This window comes from Bactrocera dorsalis, chromosome 3 (assembly GCF_023373825.1).
Source record: "Bactrocera dorsalis isolate Fly_Bdor chromosome 3, ASM2337382v1, whole genome shotgun sequence".
NCBI classification, from domain to species: Eukaryota; Metazoa; Arthropoda; class Insecta; order Diptera; family Tephritidae; genus Bactrocera; species Bactrocera dorsalis.
The window spans coordinates 54,208,351-54,235,118 of NC_064305.1; the positions used below are offsets into that span (position 1 = coordinate 54,208,351).

Below are 26,768 nucleotides of genomic sequence, written 5' to 3' on the forward strand. Positions count from 1 at the left end.
GTCCTCTACGTCTGCATAACGTTTTCTTTTCATGGGCAAATGCATTTTTCCGCACGGTGCTATATCAGGTGAATACGGGGAGTGGTTAATGGTTAAAATTTTTGGTCAAATAATCGGTCACAAGCGTCGATCGATGAGACGGATTCTGAGTAGTTTTTGGTCGTCAGTCAATTTGTGCGGAACAAATCGTGCACACACCTTTCCTAAGCCCAAATGTTAGGTCAAAATGCGATAAATCGATGTTTTGGGGATGTTCAATTCCATTTCCGTGATTTCAATAATGTTTTCGGCTGATTTTTGATGAATTCATGTCATAAAATTCTCACTGGACAATCGATAAAGATAGCAGATTCTAACGCACCAGTCCACATATCGATGGCGCCACCAGAGGGCGCAGAGTCCTGTTTACTTTGGAAAACTCCTTGTATGTATAAAAAGGATCAGCGTATTGAGCGATCGATGCAAAATTTTGCACACGTTCTTTTCTCCTTAATAAGGTTTGTCGGAACCGCCGATATCAGACCACTATAGAATATAGCTGCCATAGGAACTAAACAATAAAAAAATATTGTAAAAAAGGGATCAAATAATGACAGAGAATACCAATAGTTTTCCTAATTAATGCCACTTAAGTTGGCAATAATATTCCGAACCAATGACATATGACATTCACTTTAAGCGTAAACAACATGCAATTTTGCTTAAAAGTTCTTCTTCATTACTTCAATATGAAAATAAGGCTGAAATTTATCGTGTTTTTGGTGCCCTAGCTGATAGAAAGTACCAAAAGTAGTTTGAACGATTTAAAAATCATGTTTTTTGCCTATGCGATGAAGATTGTTACCGCCCAAAAAGGTTTTGAGGAGTATTTCAAGTAGCCATTTCAAAACGCTCCAAAGAGCCGGAATTTTCATAAGCAAAATTAGATGTCACGTAAATTAAAGCGAAGAGGCGTTGAAGTGCGATTTGGATTGTCAGACGTGCTGCTTGGATATTACAAAAAGAAGCCATATTTGCAAAGAATTGTGACTGGTGAAGAAAAGACATATATCCATTAGGAGAACCCTAAACGCAGAAAGATTATTAGGAACCTGGCAAACCAGATGAATCATGCGCCAAATTAATGTTTCCTAATTGGTGAGATCAGAAGGGTATGTTGTATCATGAGCTCTTAAAACCTGGTGAATCTAGCGACAACAATTAATTATATGGAAGCGAGCGATTGCTGAAAACGTCGTGAATTCGGGGTTAGACACGAAATTAATAATTATTTTCGAAACAAAGCTCGGTCTCGGTATTTAGAAGAAACCGACTGGGAGTTTTTACCTTAACTTACCAGTTCTTCGTATTTGGGAGACATATGGGAAGTTTCTATAGCTTCAAATGACTTAAGCGCACTCGGAGATACGAAGGGATAGAAAGTCCTGCGGAATTCAACTCGTCCCGTTATCTTTATCATTTCGATTATTCCATAGCTATCTCGTTTGCTTTTAGGTGTAACGAACCATCGTTAGGTGAACAATGTTACTGTTTTGTAATGACACGTAGAGAATACAACTAAAAACCTTAATTTAAGATAAAACAATCATATTTTTATATACGTAAAGCAAGCCTCTTAAACAAACACTGTCTAAACAAATACGGAAGGGCAAAGTACAGCTTCCACACCCACTCTTTCAACATTTTTAAACCACAGGTGGACCTTGCTACTGCGGCACAGGGAGGCCAAATTAGAGTTTTATCTTTTATTTTACTGTTTAGATATGGCACTTGCTTTTCGGTTTTTGCCAAGGAACAAGTGTACCAAGTTTCATCAATATATGTATGTATCTCATTTACTACTCAAGTAACAGCTTATACGTATAGACCGGCAGACAGACAGACGGCACTCGGATTTCAGTTTCTCGTCATCCCGATCATTTACATATATGTATACATATACACATATATATAACCATATATCTATCTCTTAGTTTTAGGTGGTAGTATGACCGTTAAGTGAGGAAAACTTTCTACTCTGTAACAACATATTGCAAGAGTATAAAAACAGTTTACTCATTAACCTAAAAATGTGTATTTCATTGGACATACTTGTATTTCGTAGGATTACAGATTTGCAATAAAATTCGTACTTTAATTTATTTTGGTCTTTGCACTGTTGGGTCAACTGTACAAACTCTATATCTTAGCTATAAACATGCAAAATAATCAATTATTTAAAACTGGGTTTCGAAGTTTTAAGAAAGAGAACTTCCCTGTTATAGCTTGTAAACAAAAATAAACATAATACTGATGAGTCTTCAAATGTCTTGTCCAGAGATATTTGAGACTTTCACAAATAACTTCATAGTTTTTAAAGAAAAATTTGCTTACTTAACCCCAATCAGTTATAAATAATCGACTTTGGCAAGTTTTGAAATGAACGATTTGATTTGATGTAGCAAGTGCACATACGCCTAAAAATATGCAAGCTTTTTGGATTTGCACTTTCATTCCACAGCTTTCGGCACAGAACGTATTACCAGAGAACGTACATCATATATAATACGTTCTTTGCTGCAATCATCCACTATGCTTTGTCGTGACATTCGTCGATAAGCATCAGCTGTTTAACGCAGTTTGTTGTTAAATGCCTACGTGAACAAGTATGAAGTGTGTTAACTATCGTTTAAATTCGTGAAATGAAAGAAAAGTTTTATTAAAAGTGATTTCTATAAAATAATTAGTATTCACAGTTTTTGCAAATCAATTTATAGAGTTTTAAGTGTATCTGGAGCGAATTCCTTTGATATTTCATTCATTCAACGCACGAGTAAATCACGCCTGGAATTGAATAACTAGTTGCGCTTTTTTCTCTGCCAAATATAGCAAACGAAATCATTGCGAGCATTGGAATAATCAAGAAAAGTGTATGTAAACCTGATGTACAAAGGTACAACGCTCTGTAGGCACATCCAATGAATATGCTTGAATGAAATTCTCTCTCGTATCCGTTGTTTACTGTCAGAATTGAAATAGTGTCACCAACTCCATAGGGGTGGGTTAAACTGGTATGAACTCACATTATATGCGAGAACACAAGTTCTCTGGCTTGGAGCTGTCGTCTCACTGTTTTAAAAAATATTCAAAAATATTTAAGTTTGGTACTCTTTTTGCTTGAAGCAGCATGCCTATAATTTTCTCAACTAATATGTAAAACTTTGTTGTTGAATTAAAATTGTCAGATTAAAATTTCTTAACTATTTTATGCTCATGTACGCTTATTGTGGCAGGTTAAAGGTTAGGATATTGACAGGGTAGGTACTTTGAATCTTTGTAGAATCTACAAGTAAATAGGAACATGAGTGTGATGTTATCAAAAGTTTTTCCCTCGTATGGACAAACCGTTGTTTTTATGCTGTACAAAATTATAGAACATCTTTGAAATGTGGTTTATTATACATACTTATATACATATATGTAGAATGATTTAAGGGGATAGATGGGTTTCAGAGGTACAAAAAAAGGTATTTTTAGGACTTTTTTTAATATAAGCAATCATATATTTGAAAAATATAATATGTTACATCAAAGGTACATATTTGAACAATTTCTCCTGAAATTTCGATACAAAAATGTTGAAAATTCAGCCATTGAGACCTCATTTCCCTGGATGTCTCACAAAAAAGTGCTCTCGCCATGGACAGCATAACTTATTATTGGGTCATATAAAATTAAAAAACTAAGCATAATACGTTAGTACATACATATGGATCTAAATCTCGCCTTTGAAAGAAAAAAATAAAAAAATATTAAAATTTAGCTTTTTTCTCAGACTTTGAACAAAAAATCTAATTTTCTGGTAAAATTTTCGCCATTTATTGGTCAAAAAAATATTCGTTCAATATCTAGATAATGTTATTTTAAAAACGTGTACACAATACGAACTAAATCGGTCGGTAACTTTTCGAGAAATCGTGTCCACCGACTTCATAAACACAGTTTCGAGAAAAACACGTTTAAAGACGGGGCACTTAGCGCAGCTAGCCTCGAGTACACAAGTTCTCAAGGCTGTATCTCCGAAACTATTACTCAGATCATCTTTAAAAATTAGGACAATATTCTAGAGGTATTGTAGAATTTAATAAGGCAAACAAAAAAATCGATTTTTTGAAATTTTCAAACCCACCTAACCCCTTAATGGCCCGTTGATTTTAAGTATGTAATTTAAAAAAGTAAAAAGTTATCGAAGGAAGGATCCTAGAAGTTCATTCCCTTGTCATTTAGCAAATTTACTCCAAACAAGAAGAAACGAAACCAAATTGTTATAATCCTTATTTCTGTCATTAGTCAAGGTCTAGAACATTTAAATTTACCGGTTTTACTGAAAAGATTAACTGAACATGCACTAGTCGTACGCCAATCGCCCGAAGCATAGTTTTTTCTAGATGTGAAGCAGACTGCGTTCTTATTCCTATTCATATCACATCAACCGAACTTTATAGGGATGAGGTCAGTGGTGAGGTACATTTAACTGTTAAAATTACGCATATGTAAAGTATTCGTGCGCTCATTTGCACATTGCCATGGTGATGTGGAAACGAAGGCAACTTGAGCACAAATGAGAGTGCGGTTATTGCGCAAATCGGAGTCACACTCATTTGAAGTTTCGCTACTGCGGTATTGGATTCGCGAAACGAAGACAACTCACTGAGTTTATGTAGAACCGGGAACGCGTACAGATGTACATTCGCAACGACGCGTTGCAGTCTAAAGCTAAGAGCAAGAGGATAATAAATAAATAATAACCATAATCATAATAAACATAATAAAAAGCAGTAATGTGCGTTCTAGGTGCATGTAATCACTTGTCGGTGTAGATAAAGTGCTGTGTGTTGAATGAGAAATGTGAAGGGAGCATCCCATCGCATAAAATGAAATGTAAGCATAAAAAGTGAAAATAAAGTGGAAAAGTATAATAAATAACTTTAAACATCTACTGGCGCTGCCAAGTCGCCGAAAACACAGTTTATTAAGAGAGAATTTACATATGTATATTATCCAGAGGGATAATCATTTAGGAAAATTGTCTGAAAAGATGGAAGTGCAATAAAATTTTTACACACCGAAATTCGCTTAAAGAGACAGGTGCCTTTGCAGTGAAACTTGGCTGCATAAATATATATACATATATTCCAATTCAAAAGTGAACTCGTCGAGTAAAAGGCAAAATTCGAAGCAAATACAGAAGTGCAAAGCAATTTTAGCGAAACGGCTATAAAGTGAAAGCAACAAGAGTTGGGATTGAGCAGCAACAGCCACGGCAAGGTAGCTGCTTAATTAAGGCAGGCAATCTTCGTCGCATACTCGCGCACTTGCCAAACAAATATTTTCACTTCATCTCAACACACACACACAGACACATTAACACAAATATACTTATATAAACATATATGCGCACTTTAGGCAAGTGGAGTGTATCAGCTTTTAGGCGCAGCAACCGCCGAAGCAAGAGCCAAGAATAACAAACATTGCAAGCGTTGAAGAGCAGAATTTGCAGAATCCACGGTGAAACACGTTTCCGCTAGATATTGGTGTGACAGCCGACTGGAGACGATACCTTATTGGCATAGTTTAAAGCATCCACAGGCGGCTAAGACATTCGTTAGCCAAGTAGGCATTGACTTTTCCAGACAGCAAACTTTGTGGCTGGCACGCGTACATGTTACCGTTACACTGCTACCTATCTAAATGTCGTAAAGTTGAAGGATTTTTGGTGCTGAAATAACACACACATATACATACATACATTAGGCAAGTGGATAGTCGCTCGTCGACGTTGTGCTAACCAAATACCGCACTGCAGCAGAATTTTGCAAATACACCCACTTTCATACGCATATCTGTATACATATACACGTTTAGTATGTGTATGTAAATACAGTTTAAAATCTGTTTTGTTTCAGTTGCATACTTCACCAAAAAAACTGTATAGTAGTGTGTGCACAGCAAAGAATAACGGCAACCGAGCGAGTCCCAACACTGTTGACGCCGCTTTGAACTTCGATCCATAGACGCTGTGTAGCCAACAAGGTCCGTGCCGAGCCGTTCTTCGTTAGTTGCTAATTAGTCGCCTACCGGTGCAAGCGCATAAGTTGTAGTGAAACTGGCAAGTTGTTTAGCCTTAATTGTATCGCATTTACCGAATTATCAATGTAACAATTAATTTATACGTCTGCTAATCAGCTGTGAGTAGGTTAATTCCGAGAGTGTTGTTTGTTGCTTATCGAACGCGTAGAAAAGTGTGTGAAATAAAGAAAACAATATAAAATAGATGATCAAATAAAAACGGTATTCAGCCAAATGAAACGAGCCGGATAATCGGTATAAACTGCAACGCATTCAATATCGCCGCATACACACATCTGCAATATTCCGTTATAGTCGCCGCAAACCACAATTCGGTCGGTGGCTGACCTACTGCGTTCGCCTGCACCCAAACAACTACTACAACAAAATAAACAAGAGCAACACAATCGACCGCAACCGAGGACTCGTTCAACAGCGCCTGACATCATCCGTCGCATCGTACTCGACGTCCGCATCGTCGTCTCAAGATGACCACAGATTTGTTGTTCCCGAAAATTTCGGATTGCTCATACGTCTCGTGTTACTGGTGAGTACTCTCGCATCACACGCACACACCCACATAGATAAATACATACGTTTATACGAGTCTTATATACACAGCAAATAAGTCAAATTAATTCAAAGAAACCCTTTGAAATTTATAAATTAAACCCATGCTTTGTGTGGTTGTGTGATTGTATCTGTTGAAATTAATGCTCTGTGAAATTGCATTGCCCACATTGCTGTAGAAGTGCACGAATATGCATCTGTGTGCGCATGGACACCACGTGTGTTGCATACTTTTCGACGTTTAGTCGGCATTTGCCACTTGAGTTCCGAATTATATTTAATTGTATTTATTTAGTATCTGCCTGCGTGCAGCAGCTGCCACACTCGAGGCGATTCTGCGCGCCTCAAATTGTTTATTATATGCTGATATGCCTAACACACACCACTCACACAAAACGCCATTAAACATACTATGTACATAAATGTATGTATGTCGGCGTGTGTGCGTACAACTTTTGCATGTGTTCATCATGCAACGTGGTAGCTAGTTAGGTGGCAAAGTTTGTCTACCTCTACCAGTGCTCCTCGTTGCTGTGTATTAAAATTCGTTGCGCTCATTACTCAAAGCGTGCAGAATTAGGTCAAACGGTCATGCTCGTGCTTTGGGGGAAGAATTTGTGATTTTGCATTTTTTGTCTGCGAAGTATTTCACATGCTGGCTCATTTTATTTTCATATACATTTTTGTATATTCTTATGCATTAGTGGAACATTTCACTGCAACAACAGCCAACGGTAAATATTTCGAGCCTTTCATAAGGCGTTTGCGGCAAACACAACCATACTTTCTACGTCCTGCCGAAGCTTTGTTATTTTAACCGTAAAAATCTGAAAAAAGTATCATATTTCAGTCCACCCAGAAAAGTGAATGTATGCTCCATTGACTTAAATCTTCGGAAGTGGATACCTTTTCAACAAAACTGATATCAAGTTTGGAAAGAGTTATAGAAATTATTATGGTCACACTATGTTTTCGCGTTATCCAAAATCTAAACAATACTGTAAAAATTCGATTGACACTTTCGACATTGCTACAGAATGAATAAAATGAATAAATTGATGAAGGTAGGTTTGTATAAATATACATAAGAAAGAAATTAACCCCAGAGCAGATTTCCAAAATGCGTATTCTAAAGGAGAATTCATTGAAATAGCACTTAGCTCTGTGGTAGCAGAGATCGAAAAACCTCTGAAGGTAACAGAATATGCCTTCGTAGCGTTCCTTGACATAGAAGGCATTTTCAGTAACATCTAGCTTAAAGCCATACTTAGCCCGAATCTATCGTGAAATTCATTGATCAGATACTCATGGTTAGGTCAATAATGCTCAATGCTGAGAGTTTCATCGATAGCAGATCTGTCCGTGGAGGTAAGCCTCAAAGAGGCGTCCGCTTCTCTGCGACTTAACAACGAATAATATTGTGGTCTAAGCAGATGATGTGTCAATTCAATTCAATTCTCAAATACTCTCGCTTACCTTATATAAACAATGTTAAACGACATATGTATGTAAATACATAGACCGTATCGTGCGGACAAAATTTAAATGCTAGCAAGACAGAGTTAGTATTGCTCATAGTAATAAATGGTACAAGGTTAACATTAGAGGGAAAGCGGGGTACTTGGCACATATCGGAGACAAGAAGCAACCATTGTACGTTATATATGCCAAGGGATGGTGGGGCTCAAATGGGCACTAACTTCAGGCATAACTCATTGGCCATGGACAGCAGTTGTAAGGCCATTTATGACATACGGTGTATTGGTCAATAATGGTAAATAAATACGTTTAAGGAGTATGGAAATGGTGGTGTCTTTTCAGCAAAATTGGATACCAGAAATGCCTTCCGACTATTAGACCCCTGTAGTGTCTTCCAAGCGTAGATCACAGCAATGAAACGATTCTTGTTCTGCCAAAGGGTGTGCTCACAAAAAGAAATAAAATTATGCATTGGAACCATTCTTAAAAGATAGTGAAGTAATGTCTCGATCTCTTAATGGATCTAACAGCCTATTTCACGGTACACCTGCAGTGGGTGCCAGGACATGGTGTTATATAGACTTCAAAAAAGAGGGAATTTATACGTCTCTGGCTATTTGTAGATATTTAATAGACAAATACTATGTTGTAGATATACCTGAGTCTCGGTGGAATCAATCCCGAACTTACTCAACAAACAGACAGACGTTGCATGAATGGAAAACAGGCCTCACATTCCAATTACTAAAATTTAAAAGAAATGAAATAAAACTCTAGTAGAGTGCCATCAGGTCCCTGTCTAATTGGCAGATATTTCAGCATTTTAAGTATGTGAATGTTTTTAGGCAACTTCTTGAAATTTTCGATAAAAAGTTCGAAATTCGAAGTTTGATCCAAATATTCTGTATCTGTGGGCTTAAATAGTTTTAGTGCGATTTGAAAAATTGTTAATCTTAAGGTGGCAAACCTGAAAGGCACTAATCCCATAAAGTTTAATCCGATTCATTTATTTGTGCTTGATTTGCATACTAGAAAGTGAAAAATTCAGATGGAATTTTAAACTGTTTTATATATGAACCAGTTGTGGTTGTAGTCTGATTTCGCCCATTTTCGCACTAGAACATAGGAATTTCAAGATATACTAGACGTTCTCGAGGTCGGTCAAATAGGTCTTGAGATATGAATTTTCCTCGAAATGTGGGCGGTGCCACGCCCGTCGTCCAATGTTGACTCCAACAGAGTCTTCTTGTGCCATCCTAAGTGTAAAACTTAATGTCTATAACTCAATTACTTATTGAATTATCGCACTCTTAGTAAGTTTTAACAGAACCGATTGCTTAAGGGATTTGTCCATAACGAGTTATATCTTAAGTGGGTTAAGTTCTTAAAAGTGAGCCGCGCCTATATTTGTTAATTTTTAAGCCGCTTTTTATGGTGCTTCTTTCTACTGTGATTCTCTGTGCCAAATATAAAACTGTCTTCATATTTTAATTTAGAGCTTAGTCCAAATCCATACAAACCTGTGGACCCCAGTATCTAAAGTTGACTTTTGACCGAATATATACAATTGAAATTCAGAGAGAATCCTTTTCTGACGATAGTTATTATGTGTATCAAAAAAGGGTCGAATCGGATTAATACTTCCCTGAGCCCCCATAAAGATTTCCGTGTGACTCTATGCTAGATATGTATATTCGCCAATATTTGAGTTATCTCAATGGAAACTACAGAATATGTTTTCCTCATAACAGAATATCTTTTTTGCCTACAATAGATACAATTGGGCGAACACTTGATCTAGCGCCCATATAACTATTACCAGGATTTTCGAACATCTGCGGGACTTTGCCCCATATGATTGGTGATGGTATGTGAGTTACATTAATGAAACCCAGGGAACATTTTTTAGTTTGTGCCATGATAATAGTTAATAAATCGGGTCGATGCTCCAACGCCCATATATACGTGTAAGGATTTTCGTTTTTCCAACAAATCTTATTACAAATTTGACGATCAGTGTATGAGTTATATAGAGAATATGTATACACAAGATTCCTCAGATTCCGATTCTCTTGCAAGAGTATAAAATGTTCGGTTGCACTTGAGCTTAGCCGTCCCTTACTTTTAATTATATAAATGTAAAACTGTTGTAAGCAATTGCTATGCGTTGGCATACATTAAATACTATTGAAACAATAAACTATTGTAGATTGGTTCAGTAGATCCGGAGATTACGGCTGATACTAGATTTAATTCAAAATTCAAATTTCAAATTCGTATTAAGTTTGCACGAAGTTTGTAACACCCGGAAAGGAAACAAAGACTATAAAGTGCATCTTTCTGTCAGTGAATCAATAAAATTTACATACACCTAGTTCTATTAAACTACGACACGTTTATTTGTTTTAAAATGAATAACTTTTAAGTTTTATTCTAACCATATCAAAAGATGTATATTTAACATTAAATAGGCACTCTTTTGATGAAATTCGATGCTTTCAAATACGGTTTTCCAATAAGTTCCAGATATGTTGAATAGGTTAAATGTCTGGTGATTGCGGGGCATATGGAGTTATTTTCTACTTCGTAACAATCCTTCACTTACAAGAAACGATGTGTATTTTGGGTCGTTATCCTTTCGGAAATTTATTTCGCTGTTTGATTTAAGCACATTTAAAATTTAAATTATTTTGTAAAAATGTTCAGATGCATAGAAGGTGGTTTTAGTATTAAATCAATGGTAAACATTTTTTACAGGAACAAAGTCCTACAGCCAATGTTCAAAATAGAATTGATGCCAAATTCTAGCCAACTTAGAAAAATGAAACACATCCCATTTCCATCGGATAATTACCGTTGAGGAACCTACATAAATTGCAACTTATTAGATTTCTGGATGAAAGTACAGTCTGACAAGTAAGAGTGTGGCCGACTTTACCGACAGTTAATGAAAGATTTCGCTCTAATTCCTTCGGCAGCTGATGGAGGGAAGCTTTGTCCTTGATGCATTGTCAACAAAGGTTCAGTTGTCGTTGATCTTTTGAAAGAGAATCACGTTAAACGCCATGAGTGCTAAGTTTGCGTCGCGCTACGAGACTGTGTTCCTTTGCATCCACCCCAAAGGTCCCAAAATGTCGCAATCAGCGGCTGCTAAATATAGTATATGAGAAAGTTGAAGGCATTTGTACAGAAGTGTATACAGGATATACGAGGGCTCCTATATATATTTCTGGCCTAATAATGAAAATAGGAATATTTATCAACGAAAATGTTTTTTTTTTTTCGTTGGATTTGGGGATTTGGCTCGTCTTGAAAGACCGATAGATCCATGATTCGTCAACTGTGACGATCTATAAACGTCTTTTGAAGCACCGCGATCGTATTTTTTCAGCATTTCTTTACACCAATCCACACGAGCCTTTTTTTGAGCGATTGTCAAATTGGCCGGGATCCAACGAGAACAAACCTTTTTTACGGCCAGGTGTTCATGCAATATCGAATGTATGCTGGTGGGAGAAATGCATAGGCATGCCTCTATCTGAAGGTATGTTACATGACGGTCTTGCATTATCAGTTCACGTACGGCATCGATGTTTTCTGGCACAACGACTGTTTTTGGACGACCTTCACGGAATTCGTCTTTGAGCGAGCGTCGGCCACGATTGAATTCGTTGTAACAGTTTTTCACAGTGCTATAGGATGGTGCTTCATAGCCATACAAAGATTTTAGTTCATCGATGCACTCTTATCGTGATAATCCACGTCGAAAGTTGTGAAAAATGATCGCACGAAAATGTTCACGAGTTAATTCCATTTTTTGGCCGAGATGAATTTTTTAATTCCCTGTAAATAAAACAATTCACGATTAAATGACAAAACGTTCTAAGTGATGTTCTGCTAGAAAATGTCAAAATTTCCAATGGAAATGTCAGATTGCACCTGACAACACTTAATGTTGCCTAGTCCAGAAATATATATGGCAGCCTATGTAAAGTGGCTAAAAAGTGAACAAAAAAGATGAAAAAAGAATAGTGAATCTTTTTTCGCGGAATCCAGCTTTAACACTGCCGCAAGGACAAGCAAAATTAATGGCAAAAGGTTTAGATATATCCTACGAAACTATACGAACCCTTCTTCATACTTATGATCTGAAATGGTGCAACACAATGAAGAAGTCTTTGTTGACTGAAAAAGTTGTGACAAAGCGACTCGCTTGGGCGCATGAGAATGTCGATAGTGTTCTACATATATGGGCACGTTCTGTTCTCACGCGAGCCTGGGCAACTTCCACCAATAGGCTTGTTCAGCGGACCGTAAAACATGGAATAAAGGTGCATCTTTGGAGCTGCTTCTAAAAGCAGGGATTCGGCACTTTGTACCTCTTTACAGACAACCTAATGATAAAAATCTACAAAAAGGCTTTATTGCTATCTGCGAAACGATGGTTCATCAGAAAAAATGAAGATTGGATTCTGCAGAAGGACAACGATCCTAAACACCGCAGCAAGCTCTGTACTCAGTGGAAAACTCAATCTGGCATCGTTACATTGGATTGGCCGTTGCAGTCGCCCGATGCAAACCCTATTGAAAATATATATACATATATATGGTATATATTAAACAGAAGCTTCGTGGAAGACGCACATACAATTTGAAGCAATTGTCTTACGAAATTCGTCGGATCTGGAGTTCCATTGCAACTAGAATACGCCGTCAATTAGTAGAAAGCATGCCTCCGAGATGCCAGGCAATTATCGACGCCGGTGGTGTCTGGACATATTATTGACCAAATTGCATCATTGTTTGTATTGTGTACAATGTATATATATGTAAATATGAAAGTTTCATAGAATATTGTTTTTTTTTATAAACTAACACGCTCTTACTTGACAGACTGTAAAATAGATGTAATGCTATTGTCAGAAACGCATCTTACGAATAAAAACAATTTTTGTACACTGGGATAGCGTCTAATATGTTACAAACCACCCAGATGGAAAGACACATGGTGGAACAGCAGTTTTGGTTAGAAAACGATTTAACCAGCAGGCATTACGAGTAGAATCTCATGCTACAGCGCAGTTACAAGCCACAACAATATTCCTAAAAAATCGAGGTGGTGACTTAAACCTATTGGCTAATGCCATGGTAAATTCCTGCAATCAAACGCGTTTATAAAGAAGTGATCTACCAGCCTACTATAGAGCAACGTTCTAACAAATAAGTTCAACCACATTCTTGAGCTTCTTTAGATTTAAGATTTAAACACTTATTGTTAAGCTTTACCGAGCAGATGCAATAAATAAAGAAATATTGAAAAAAAATAGTATTATCTGTCACATTGTGGAAATAAGCGAAATCGGCCAACGCCTACTTCCCATATAGCGAAATTTTAAATTGCATTTGATATAGTTAACTTTTCATCGAAAAAATCGGTCTATGTGCTATATATACTTGTATAACTGAAATTAAGGGATAATCCTTCTCTTGCAATAGTATGTCCGTATGACAAAAACGGATTTAATCGGACTAATACTTCTCTTAGCTTTTTAATTTACTTAAAATAAACATTTTCGAACTTCCGGGTGACTTTGTACCGCATATATCGGCCAATATGTGAGTTATCTCAATGAAAATTAAGAGCGTGTTTTACACATAACAGTGTATCTTTGTGACTAAAATAGATAAATTTGAGCGAAAACTTGGCCTAGCCCCCTATATAACTAATATCAAGATTTTCGAACATCCTGTTGACTTTACTCTGTATGATTGGTTTTACACCTTAAAGTTTTTCTTCGGCATTGATTTTTGCAAGTTGCAAGAGTATAAAATGTTCGGTTGCTCCCGATCTTAGCCCCTCCTTACTTGTTTAATATAAATTAGGCGCATTTTAAGCTTTAGCATTTTTTTTGTGTAAAAAACGGCCGAAATCGAACATAGCTGCCATATAAACTGATCGATCAAAATCAAGTTCTTGTATGGAACACTTTTTTATATGCTAAATATTTGCAAACACTACTCAATAAATATTTTCCAATTAAACATTAGAAAACCTTTTAATCAATTGTAAAGAAAATTTTTTGATTGTCATAAAGTAGCGCAGCCCTAGATGTGGCATCACTCTCTGTTTATTTATATTCCTCGGAGTTTGTCACTCCTTTCGATAAATTGTACAGCAGACTACCCAAAAAGTTTACGAAATATTTTCTCCACACTTTACTGTGCTGCGGCAACAAGAAACGCATTTCGGTCACGGCCATCACAGTTCATAGGCATGTGGGGGTGCGGGAGCTGGGTGGAAACAATGAAATTTAAGTAATTGAAACTCAAAACGACAGCGATTAATGTCCGGGAAAATAACTACATTCAAGTGTCAACAAGATGAATTTATAACGGCGAAACATTGTTGCTCCCAGAGATGGTAAATACTCTTAAATACTACATGTTTCGCTCGTATATAGTGTACTCAACGAAGATGGTGTGAGCAAATATAGAAAGGCACATTGTCAATTAGATACATATGTATGTATATGCGAGTGTTTGCGGTATTCCTTGAGCAAAGCGATCTTTTAAAAAAAGTAAATCTTTTACGTATTTTTATTGCGAAATGCTTACAGTGCCAACATGCGCCAGTAAATTTTTGAAATTGCGAATGGCGATTGGTGAAAAATATGTTCAAATGTCAAGGCAAAACGCAGCTGCGTTGATTTCAGCCTCAGCGAGTGGTTATGCTTTATGGTCTCACATAAAAACGCATTGTTATGTAAGAACGCAAATACTAAGATACTCCGTGCACATATGTACGCAGATACTCTATACAAGATAACAGCGTTAAGCTTCAAGCGAGGGAAATTTATGCGCAGAATAGCATATAATAAATTGCGACTTAACTTAAATTTGACAGAAGATTATTTAGGTTCTTCCGAGCTGAAGTGCAATGAAATTGAAATTGGTGGCAGAAATGGCTCAATCAGCGTGAAGTTTGATAGATTTAGCAACATTTCTGTAGAACTGTTTTTATTTATTTGAACATATGTACATATGTATCTTAAATTATATTTTACTTAAGAGATTCGAACTACTTCAAGGTTTAAATAAATTAGTAATAAATCTATTTTTTCGTATTGCCAAGATAACCACTTTATATAATTCACTAGGAGTACAAAAGTGCGTGCCACAAACAATCTCTATTCATTGGGCTCTACGCAAAGCTAGCAATAACATCGTCAAAGTTTCAGTACATTTCATCCAATCATTCTCCAGTTACTAGTTTCGAAATTACGCTCTCTCTTGCCCCTTTTATATTATTTACAATGGAAAAATACAACATATTCAATGGTATGTACAAATGAAACACCCGTTCAGGTGGGCTATAGGAGGCGGTGACTCCAGGAGACATCGTGAAGATTCGTTAAATAGTGTATCTTGGGTGACCCTAATATGAAATTGAGTAAGTTAATTAATTTTATTGCACCCGGCTAGACTTATAAGTCGCTGGTGGGTTGGGATATTGTCTTACAATATTATTCTTAGGCCACACGTTTTTCAGTCTATATGGTAGCCGGTTTCGTAAATATTTTCTAATTACCTCTATTGGAGTTTACTTCGTTTTCCACTTGCTTACCTAGCTCTAGAAATCAATGAATTTTAAAAACTTTCGTATATGTCGTATGAGTCGATTTAGAAGAGTTTTTAATTACACTAGTTTACAGACTAGGATGGAGTCATGTGTAGAAGTTCACGCAAGTGTGGAAAGTTCTCTGATCGCCATTCACTTGGGAATGGCCAGAAACGATTCTTTTACATATAACTCAAGCAGTTCACAACTTCCGGTCTTTGACCAAGTATCCTCTGGGTAGCCTAAGAACATCTGTTTGAAGGCGAGCTAAAGTGAGAAGGCGAAACATCCCCTCCGCAGCGTTGTGCGCTGGGTTTGGGGCCCGCCACATAAAAAAAAACATACCAATGAAAAGGAACAACAAGCGTCGGATAGGGGGGTCACTCATGAGGTTTGATGACGACCGTGGAAAACGAAGTAAGGAGTATGAATTGAAGGCATGCACCTGAAATGTCCGGTCCCTTAATTGGGAAGGTGCCGCTGCCCAGCTGGTTGATGTCTTCGTGAAAATTCACTGAAAATAAAGGCTGACATTACCGCCGTCCAATAAATGCGATGGACGGAACAAGGACAGAGACGAGACGAGACGAGCCATATAAAGAAGCGCAAGTTTGGTGTGGGATTCGTGGATTCGCCGAGTACTATCATTTCACTTCGGTGAATGAACGTCTAATCCGTATCAAAGCGAAGTTCTTCACCATATCGCTGATTTGCGTCCACCCCCCGATGGAAGAGAAGGACGATGTGAAAAAAGATGCCTTCTATGAGCGCTTGGAGCGTGCCTATGAGAGCTGCCACTTCCACGATGTCAAAATCGTGCTTGGCGGGGTGGTGTGTATCGAACTTCCTTTCACGGGTCTTGCCCAAGATTTTTGAAAATCTAGTTGATAGTTGATTTTCAGGTATACAGCCAATAAGGTCTAATCAGTTTGTTGATGGTGGGCTTTAGTCTTCTATCCCACCCCGCTCATGTTATGGTCGATCGCAACATTGCGAGGTTGGCTTTTAACTTTCTCTGCAATGCGACGCAATAGTCCTCATAGTACCAACTGTTCTTTCGACCTTTCTGAAAACAAATGGTTTTGCTTGCAGCTGTACGGAAGAAGCTTGAAATGCTACCCACAGTTAACTTATACCATGTTGCTGATGAGTGCTCTCAGAGAGCAGGTGTGCAAGTTGTAATTGTAATTTCTCGATGTCTTACTTCTCTGACGGCAGTGATGTCAGCCTTTACTTTTACGAGGACATCGACCAGCTAAGCAGCGGCACCTTCCCAATTTAGAGACCGGAGGCATTCTAAATACATGCTATTAAATCATACGCCTTATCACATTTGCTGTGGTCGTCATAAAAAGTGGTTTCTTTTTTATTGGAAGTAGTATAAAATTTTCTACACATTTCTATTACGAACTACTTGTTTCAAGACCGACGCCCGCCCCAACCGCACTTTTAATTAACAGACGGTGCAATTAGACTTCAGCGGACTCTTACACCGAATATGTCCGAGTGGAAGAGTGTTCCCTTTTAGCCGTGACACCAGGCTCCACACGGGTTGACTATCGCATCTTACACAAAGGTTGCTCACGTTTCCAGGATGCGCGGCGAGGACGCAAGATAAAGAATTTGGTATAGCCCTACGACTGTAACTGCTTACCTAGAAACATGACTATATCCCATTACACTCCCAAATACAGGATCCAGCACTCGAAGTGTAACCAACTTCACACCGTTTGCGCAAATTTGCTGAATGACAGTTCAGAGTATTGTTCACAAGTGTACAAAAGCGTTTTGCCAAAAGTGAACGCAAAACAAGTGATCGGCGATGGAATTCAAACGTAATAGTGCAATTGCATTTTATTTAGCTGGAAAATCACAGCCAGCAATTGTTCGTGAGCTCAAACACCTTAATGTGAAGAAAGTTCTTGTTTATCGCACCATCACTCGTTCCAATGATGCTGGTAGCATAGCAAGACGCCATGGAGGTGGTCATCAAAAGATTGCAACGTCACGTGAGATGGTTCGGAAAGTGAAGAAGCGACTTGAGCGAAATCCACGATGAAGTGCCAAATCAAATGGTTAAAGAACTGAAAATATCCGACCGCGTCATCCGACGCATATTGAAAAATGAGCCCAAGGTCAAGCCTTACAAGTTCCAAAAGGCCCATGATATCACACCGAAGCAGCAACAAATAAGACTTGAGAGAGCGAAGCAGTTGCTTCGCTTAGCCGAAAGCTGTCAAATTCTGAACATTGTGTTTTCTGACGAAACAAATTTTCCAATTGAGCAATTCCTAAACTCTCAAAACGATAGGGTTGACCGTTCATACGAAAATTTAAGTCATCGGTTGGCCACCAGAAGGCAGCATCCGCCATAAATAATGGTTTGGGCCGCTGTCACCGCAGATGGGCGCTCTCCAATTGTTTTCATCGAGCCTGGCGTCAAAGTAAATGCGACATATTATCGGGAAAGTGTTCTGGAGGCTGCGTTGAAGCCGTGGGCAAACAAACATTTCGGTCGCAAACCATGGACGTTTCAACAAGACTCAGCACCGACTCACAAAGCACGAGTGAACCAAGAATTGCTGAAAAACAACGTTTCGAACTTCATTACGATCACACAATGGCTACATTCACCAGATGCGAATCCAATGGATTATTCTCTCTGGGCCATTTTAGAGAGCAAGGTCCGAAGTAAAAATACACCAGTCTCGGAATGCTGAGAAAGCTATTGTCCGTGAGTGAGCCAAAATACCGGGAAGTCACATTCGGGCAGCTTGCGATTCGTTTTTAACCGTCTCAAGGCCATAGTTAAGGCAAAAGGTGGTCATAACGAGCAAAGGTGAATTGGTCCTGAATTTATGATTATTTTCACACATTTTTTACTTTACTTTACTTTACTTTTGTTTGCGTTTGTTGCTGATAGATGCATATGAATGATTTATGGATTGAACTTTTCTCTCTTTCAGCATGCAACCCAAGAAGTGTGGACACTTGAATTAATATTTAGTGCATAGTTTTTCGCAATTTTATCTTTGTGTAAAAATTACAATGCTACAATAGAAAATTGAACCCCTGTCTAAATATAAATATGTACGTGTTAAGTTTCAGTTCAAGTTAAAGGAAGAAATTCAAGAAGTTTGCGATATTCTCTTAACATATTGCACAGAGTATATAAAGTTGGTTTATATCACTTGATGTTAATTGAGATAAATATGTGGACTTGTAGTAATATGTCGATTAAAATATCTAGAGTACGGATAACTACGATCCCAAATGTGGGTTTGGTCTCGTTCTCGTAAATGTTTATGGTACATATTGTAAAACAGTTAATCAACCAAACTTCATCTCATGCCCTACCTTCGATATAACGGTTATGATCGAAACTGCTACAATTACTATATCAAAATAAATCAAAACAAATTAATCACAAGTAATCAGATCTCAGATTGTCCTTCCATAATATTTAGAAATAGTTACTGCTTCCTACTCCTTAGGACAACACTTTTCTCACTATAGACTTACCAGATTAAATTCACTGTAGCTGAAACACTGTTTTTGAGTAAGAGTTGCCAATTTGACGCATTAATACTAAAAAGTGATTTTAAAAATCAAAAATATAAATAACTCTATGGAACCTGAGGGCTTATACTAGTGAAGTATGAATCTAAACTCGTCCATATTTCGGTCAATGTTATTAAAATCAAGTTTGTTTTCTTAACTTTTAGAAAATGCATGAATTGCACTATGGTCATAAATATGTATTGAACTATAAGGAATAAAATTAAAGATATGAAACATAAATCTAATATAAAGATTATTTTTTTTTAGGTCGACTTTATGCAATTGCAGATATCATATATGTTCTGATGCCAAAAATTGTTATATCATTTCTCTTATATGATATTTTAAAGATCACAATGACAAGACGAGTTGAAATCAAGGTGTGATTTATATTCCTAAAATTGCGTGGAAAATTATTCTCGAGTATACTTGATTGCCCCAAACAAATTTTAAACAATTTGTTTTAATCAAAAATAACGCTGAATTTTAATGAAATTCGTCTATGCCTTGGTCTAAACCCCGTGTCCATACCATAATTATTGGGAATTCAAAGTTTAGCCAGATCCTTCTCCACCTGGTCTTTCCAACGAAGTTCATTTGTCTGTTTTCGGTTCAGCGGAAGTTAAAGTAGTGTCTTGTTAATATAAAGGTTGTTAACACCTACTAGGGGTCCCTTCTAAATGACGTGAGTATAAAATGTTCTCATACCCGAACTTAGCCTGTTCTGTTTGTTTAATTTCGTCGTTTTCTACTGTGTTAATTTTATTTACCATATACATATGAGTGTTTGTACCTATGTATTCTTAGTAAAATTCACTTCCGTCGCTAGTATATTCTAGCACTGGTTCATTGTAATCAGATACCATCGGAAGTTAAGACAATCTTCACTTAATGTGGCAAATTCTAAATTCCTATTCCACCGCAATATTCACTGGAATCTTCGAAAGCCAAGTTGCCAAACCTAATGCCTTTCTTTTTCTTTTGGGCATCGTTGGCGCAGGCGGTTGAAATTATCTAAAGGAAAACTTTATCATCATCATCAAAAGTTTGCGACGACAAAGCTGCTCCATACAAAAGAAAGAAAACGCTCTATGCTTGCAAAAGTTCACATATGGGTATGCATGTATGTCTGCAAGTACGAAACTAATGTACACGGATAATTGCGGATGCCTGCTTCTAAAGAAACTGAAGGTAGAGCGGATAATATTGAAGGGGATCTCCAAAGCAGGCAAAGGCGACGTTGGCAGTGATTACGCTGTCACTGCAGTGTTGATGCGGGCACATTTACGTGTGCTTGTATGTGTGTGTACAGTGTTGCTTTCTTTCTGCCGTCTGGGGCTTGTTTTTGTCTGACGATTTTCTTACGCCACGTCGCCTTCCGCATACCACCCACACATTTCCACAACTGGATGATATCGCTGGAGTATTATGAATGCGCTTATTGTTTTTGCACGACATGCCAAAGCAGCTGAATGCAAAAACAAATAAAACAACGAATAAGTTGCGCACATTCTTTTTGCCTATTTATTTTACCTTGTACTTTCTGCAGTTTTAGTTGGCGATGATGCCGTCGTTGGTATGCTGAATGATATGTATGAGTTTTTGAAAAATTATTAAGGAAAAGCTTTCTCAGTTTCAAGTCCCACAGGACATTTTCATTGATTAATTCACAACGCAGCGAATGTTGCAATAAAGCAGCTTCAGTGAGCAACCGAGCGATAGGCTGGGGGAGTACCGAAGCTAAAGCTGTATGCTTCTTTCACTCAGTCAGTATTCAAAGAGTGTAAAATAAACCAACTCGGTGACATGGCTCATTTTGAAAAGAGGAGATGAGCAGCTGCACGAATGAGTCCCTCTCGTTGCTTGGAAGCTGGAGTAAAAGCCGTTGAGAGATAACGGCTTTACTGGTGAGCATGAGAGTTAAAGAGGTTAGTTGTGCTGAAGCTTGCACGAGTGTTTTGACGAGACCATACAAGCAACGAGCACTATGGCGTCAACTGTAATGGCCAACGACGTGCACTCACAGCTGGGAATATGGGAATATTATTGTGACACTAAATCGACCATCGGAGTTAAAATCTTATGGCATTTGTTCAACGTAGCAAATTCTTCTTGCAATCTCACAGTTACACGTGAATTGGATAATTTTAAGATTTGAAAGAAAGTCTAAATTCGTCTGCGGAGTCTGACCTTTTCCATACACCAACAATTAAATAATGATGTCAAAACCTTATTTCAGTATAACCTCAAAATATCTTGGAATATTAATAAACACGTAAGGAAGGACGAAGTACGCAAGTGACTGAACATTTTAAGCTCCCTCAATTCGCAAGGGTTTATTGTCTACGTCTAAAAGAAGAATTCAACTCTCATTAAGGATTATAATCAAACTTGGGTTCTTCTCAACCTATCTAAGTATATCATAGGTTTTAGATTTATTTAGTGTCATTACTACATTTTGATTCGTGTTCGAAATATTTATTTTAATTTAAACCTAATTAACTCAAATGAGAGCCAAATTTAAAATATTGGGTAGAAATAAGTGAACAATATAATTGCAAGTCATTATGTTCGGTATCTAGATCAATCAATTAGATCTAGATCAATTACATTCAAATTCAGCACAAATCCACATAATACCATTAAACTAAAACACTTTAATATAAGAATAAGTTTAAATTTGGAAAGTCAAAAAAGATGGAAATCCCCGTATCGTGTATATTGGGCTTAAGGACAATCTGAATTGATTACACTAAATTTGGCATTAAAGCTTATGGGAGCAGAAAAGACTAACCACAGATTTTAGTATACTCGAGAACATGGAAATAGTTATAAACCCAGTTTCGTTACGTTCTTATGGTGGGTTCAGTTGAGGTTACTGCAGTTATCTGAAATTCTAAATCAGCCGATGGCGATCGGTTAGCGTGTAATTGACATCCAATATTTGTGGATATGGGTAATTGCGGTTTATATATCGTATGTATATACACCCAACTCTTTTTTATATGGTAGATACGTTCCTCAGGAAACCGTGTAAAAAAACATAAAGAACTATATTTACTTCAAAAACCGTGTAAAAAATGTTGAAAACTATAAAATTTCAGATATGCATACAAATTGTATATTCATATGGCACTTTATTGAGCATTAGAACTTAAAATACATAATTCATGCAGGTGAAAAATTGGTAGATTAAGCAAAAACAAAGGAAATCTGTTAATCCGTTAATTAAAAACAGAAAAATTAGAATAGAAATAAGGAAAACATATTTACATAGCTACATAATTATTTGTCGCTATCTGATAACAAGCGCAATTGTTTGCGACGAACTGGACTAAAGTCGGTATCATCGCTGGAGATATCCATTTCAGCAATGTAAATATCATGCGAATAAAATGTGTAGGTAAGGGTTATCGAATAAGGGGATTTCCCAGTTACTACTATGTATGTAAATTTCAGCAATAGTGCTAAGTGTGGTAAAAACAAACATAATTACAAGACAGTGATTTTGAAACCGTACTAGATTAAAAATTTTTAACAAATTTTTTTTTTTCAACCGTGTAACTTCAAATCCGTGTAAAAAGAAACCGTGTAAAAAAAAGAGTTGGGTGTACTGTAAATCCCTCTCCAACGTCACCAACTGCAAGTTATGCTAAGCGGCAGCGAATTGGCATGTGATGGCGTGAGACCAAAGTGCGAACAATTGTCAATGCCATTGGAACACAAATCCAGCATTCGCATTAAATTCATTCACGTTTGGTTCTGCCTGGAAGAAATAAATAAATATGAGAACACACAGACACATACACATGCACCTATTAGCTACTAAAAATATACCTCTGGTATGTGAGTTGGGTGTTGCTGCACATGACTTATGAATGACTTTGATTTTACAGCATTGACTCCATTCACGTGAAAAATTCAATTCTTAAATTGGACAATAAAATGCGGTTGAAAACACACACACACACACCACTTTATTATATAGCTATTGTGCTTTTAATGCCAACACACAAGTGTAAACATATGAACGTATAGTATGCCTATAACTCATATTGTTGAAATACAAATTGATACTACGAGTACAAGTATAACTGCCTAAGAGATTTTAGTCCTACGTTCTCACTCACGTGTAATCGTGAGCAGGCATATTTATATCGTGGCTTACGAGTATGTGTGTATGTAGTATATATGTATGTACATACGTGCGTGTTTATCGGTTATTGCTTATTACTGTGTAAATATCGTCTATTTGACTGGATGTGCATTGAACGGTAATGGCTTGCGTCTGTGTCCATACAGACATACCTTCCTGTGAAAGACCACTTAATTTTCGTACTAAAATCGAACTAGTCAAAAAAGAGAACAGGCTTATCCATTTATTTGGTGAGTTGTTTCAGAAAACAGTTGGCGAGTCAATACTGCGGCCATCTGGTGGGGCATACACGGACTGGTTGGGTTTGTGGTTCATAATAGCTGTAAATTAGTGCAAAATTACTTGATTTGACTACAGGGTAGTTACGCAAATAATGCGCCTCTTCACATACCGCAGATACGGGGTTCTGGCGTGAAATGAACATCAATATAGGAATTCCTTGTTGTACGAAGAGAATTTTCATTATTTATGCAACACCGTCGCTTTGGAATGTGAATAACAACATTCGCATCTATCTACTTGTTTGCGTACATGTAATTATTTCGCTCGAGACTTACCTGATTATATGTACGTTTATATGTGGTACATATTATGTACTTCGATTTCATTAATATTTAAGAGAAGGCCCGTGGGGTAAAGATGGAATATGTGGAGACTTTAACACTTAAATCATACTTCAAACTAGTAATATTTAACAATTAAGTACGTGTATAATATTTATGCTGTCATATTTTTTCAACTGAAATGAAATGTTCTGAAACAAATTCCTTATAATTACCATATTTACCGAATAATTTATGCACCCATAACAATACCTAAAGGTCTGACTTGGAAACCAAAACTTAATCATAATGGGACTAAACTAGGGTCACCATATTTGAATCATTGTTCTTTCTCTACTTTGGCAACATTGCTAAATCTTGCGTTTCAATTAATAATTCTTTTTTAATTAACCAAATTTAGTTTTTATTTCTAACGGATTAAAATCTCCGGTCCACTCGAATATAAATCGGAAAAGAGTTTTCACTCCCACAAAACTGGCTTAATCATTATTTTTTTTTATTCTATTTTTAACTTTACTGAATTGTTAGTGTGTTGTGAATTATGCACATAGTTAGTACGATAGAGACATATGTACATATGCAGAAGACTCTCACCAAATTTCAAGTACATCAGCTAAGAAAAACTTCAGAAATTTTGACAAACTTTTAAACAATTAGTTTCGAACTAACCACTAAAGTAATCATCATTATTATAATTTTTTTTAATATATACTACTAAGCCAAAATTTTACTAACCTACGCTAAGTAATTGACAGAGATAAGGTATCCTGTCCACACTTTTAATAATTAGTTGCATTTATGTTGATTTTTTATAACCTGAATGAAGAAAGCGTCGGAGATCCTATAAAATATATTGAAATAGAAATGATCACCATGACTGGCAACGGTATAATCTTCGAAGAAATTGTTCAGATCGGACTACTATGGCGAATAGCATTTTTAGATCGGACTGATATACAAGTATTATATATGTGGCATATAAACTCATCGATCTAATTCCAGTCTTTGTTTGCGAATTTTTCCAGTTTTCAAAGTACTGTTCAAAACTAATAAAAGTCCGATAAATCAATAGCTGAATGCGCCAGAAACGTAAAAATTTTCCGCCGGGATAGTATGATACGGCTTTATAGGGGCCGGGGTAAAAATTAGACGATGGGCGTGGCAACCCACTCTTTGGTAAAATTCCATATCTCGGGATCCAATTCCCCGATTTCGACAAAATTTGGAACGTGGCATTCCTTTCTTATTCCTATGTTACTCTGTGAAAATTATTCAAATCGGACAATAACCACGCCTACTTCCAATATAGCACAAATTTAAATTCCACTTGATTCGTTCAGTTTCCAGAACACAAATCAAGAAGCAATTAATATAAGGGGATTATACTTTGCACGAATAATACCTTTAGTGTATGCCATCTTATGACAAAAAATTGTTCAAATCTAATCAAAACTGTTCAAGACCCTAGGTACCGAATATGTGGACCCCAGTACGTCTAGTTTACTTTTGATCGAAAATATCGGTCAATGTGTGAGATATGCAAAAATGCGACAGAATCATGTTCCTGCAATAATAATAATTAATACATACCTGAGCCCCCATATACCTAATATAAAGATTTTCGAACAGCCTGTTTACTTTATGCTGGATATATCGGCCAATATTTGAGTTATCTCAATGAAAATTTCAGAACGCATTTAACTCATAACAGTATATCATTGGGCCTAAAAAGCATACCATTGGGCGAAAACATCCGATTGATTTGATGTATAATGATTTTGGGTTTTCTAACAAATCTTATTCCGAATATATAAATATGTATGTAGGTCGTGTATAAGTTATATATGGTGTTTGTATATATAAAAATGCTTTGATTCCGATCCTGTGGTTGACGTTTTACATCGTAAGGTATTTCCTTGGCTTTGATTCCTACAAGTTCCAAGAATATAAAATGTTGGGTTGCACCCGAACTAAGCTCTTTCTTTCTTGTTTTTAACTTACGTTTTTCAATGATTTCTGAAGTGAAAATTTTGATTAAGCCTGCAGGGGCAGTATTTATGAAAAAGCGGAAATTACTTGCGTTCAAATACGTACTTGGGGGTGCTAACTTTTATGTCTGTATATAAATATTTAAACTTTCATATTTACTAAAGCGATTGAGTTGAAGAAAATCTCAATGTGTGGATGTCATCGCTAAATTTATTAAGTAGGCGGCAAATGCGTAAAAATAGTTAATATTTTTCGACGTCAAGTCCCACGACTCAGTTGTTCTAATGAAAATTCCCTGGAAATGAAATCAAAAAGAGTTGATATTGACTGGAAACGCAGATGTTTCGTTTTGCCTCTTCTTGAGTTTTATTTTTAAGCCAGTAATCTTCGAACAATTGTTGTTGCCTTTAGAAACTGGTCAATGGATTTGTATTGTACTTGAAATTAGAGAAGACCACATTAAATAAATAAAAAAAACTCTTAGATGCTTTTTTGAAATCATTGACAGCTTATGTATCATCACACAATACATTGCCCTCAGTTCTTGTGAAATTCTGACTTAATCGATTAAGAGAATGCCATTAAACATACATACATTTTTACGTGGAACTGTGGCAGTAATTGTATGCAAATTGTTTTGAAACGAATTCAGTGGCTGATTCCTTTGCTATCACAACGAGCGACTTCCTATTGCTTTATGCCACCACTGTGACTAACCCACAAG

General features: G+C 36.8%; 1 protein-coding gene across 9 annotated transcripts in view; it reads left to right on the top strand.

The window, feature by feature from the left end:
• Nucleotides 1-2,620: 2,620 nt before the first annotated feature.
• LOC105227660 (protein N-terminal glutamine amidohydrolase) overlaps nt 2,621-26,768 on the top strand; it is a 46,480-nt gene continuing 22,332 nt past the window's right edge. Inside the window, exons 1-3 of one of the 9 annotated variants that reach the window (XM_049453804.1) lie at nt 2,621-2,932; nt 4,330-4,920; nt 5,946-6,655. In XM_049453804.1, the coding sequence (XP_049309761.1) occupies nt 6,597-6,655 (59 nt within the window). In that variant the 5' untranslated portion in view covers nt 2,621-2,932; nt 4,330-4,920; nt 5,946-6,596. The other 8 variants (XM_049453810.1, XM_049453806.1, XM_049453807.1 and 5 more) reach the window with 8 other exon arrangements.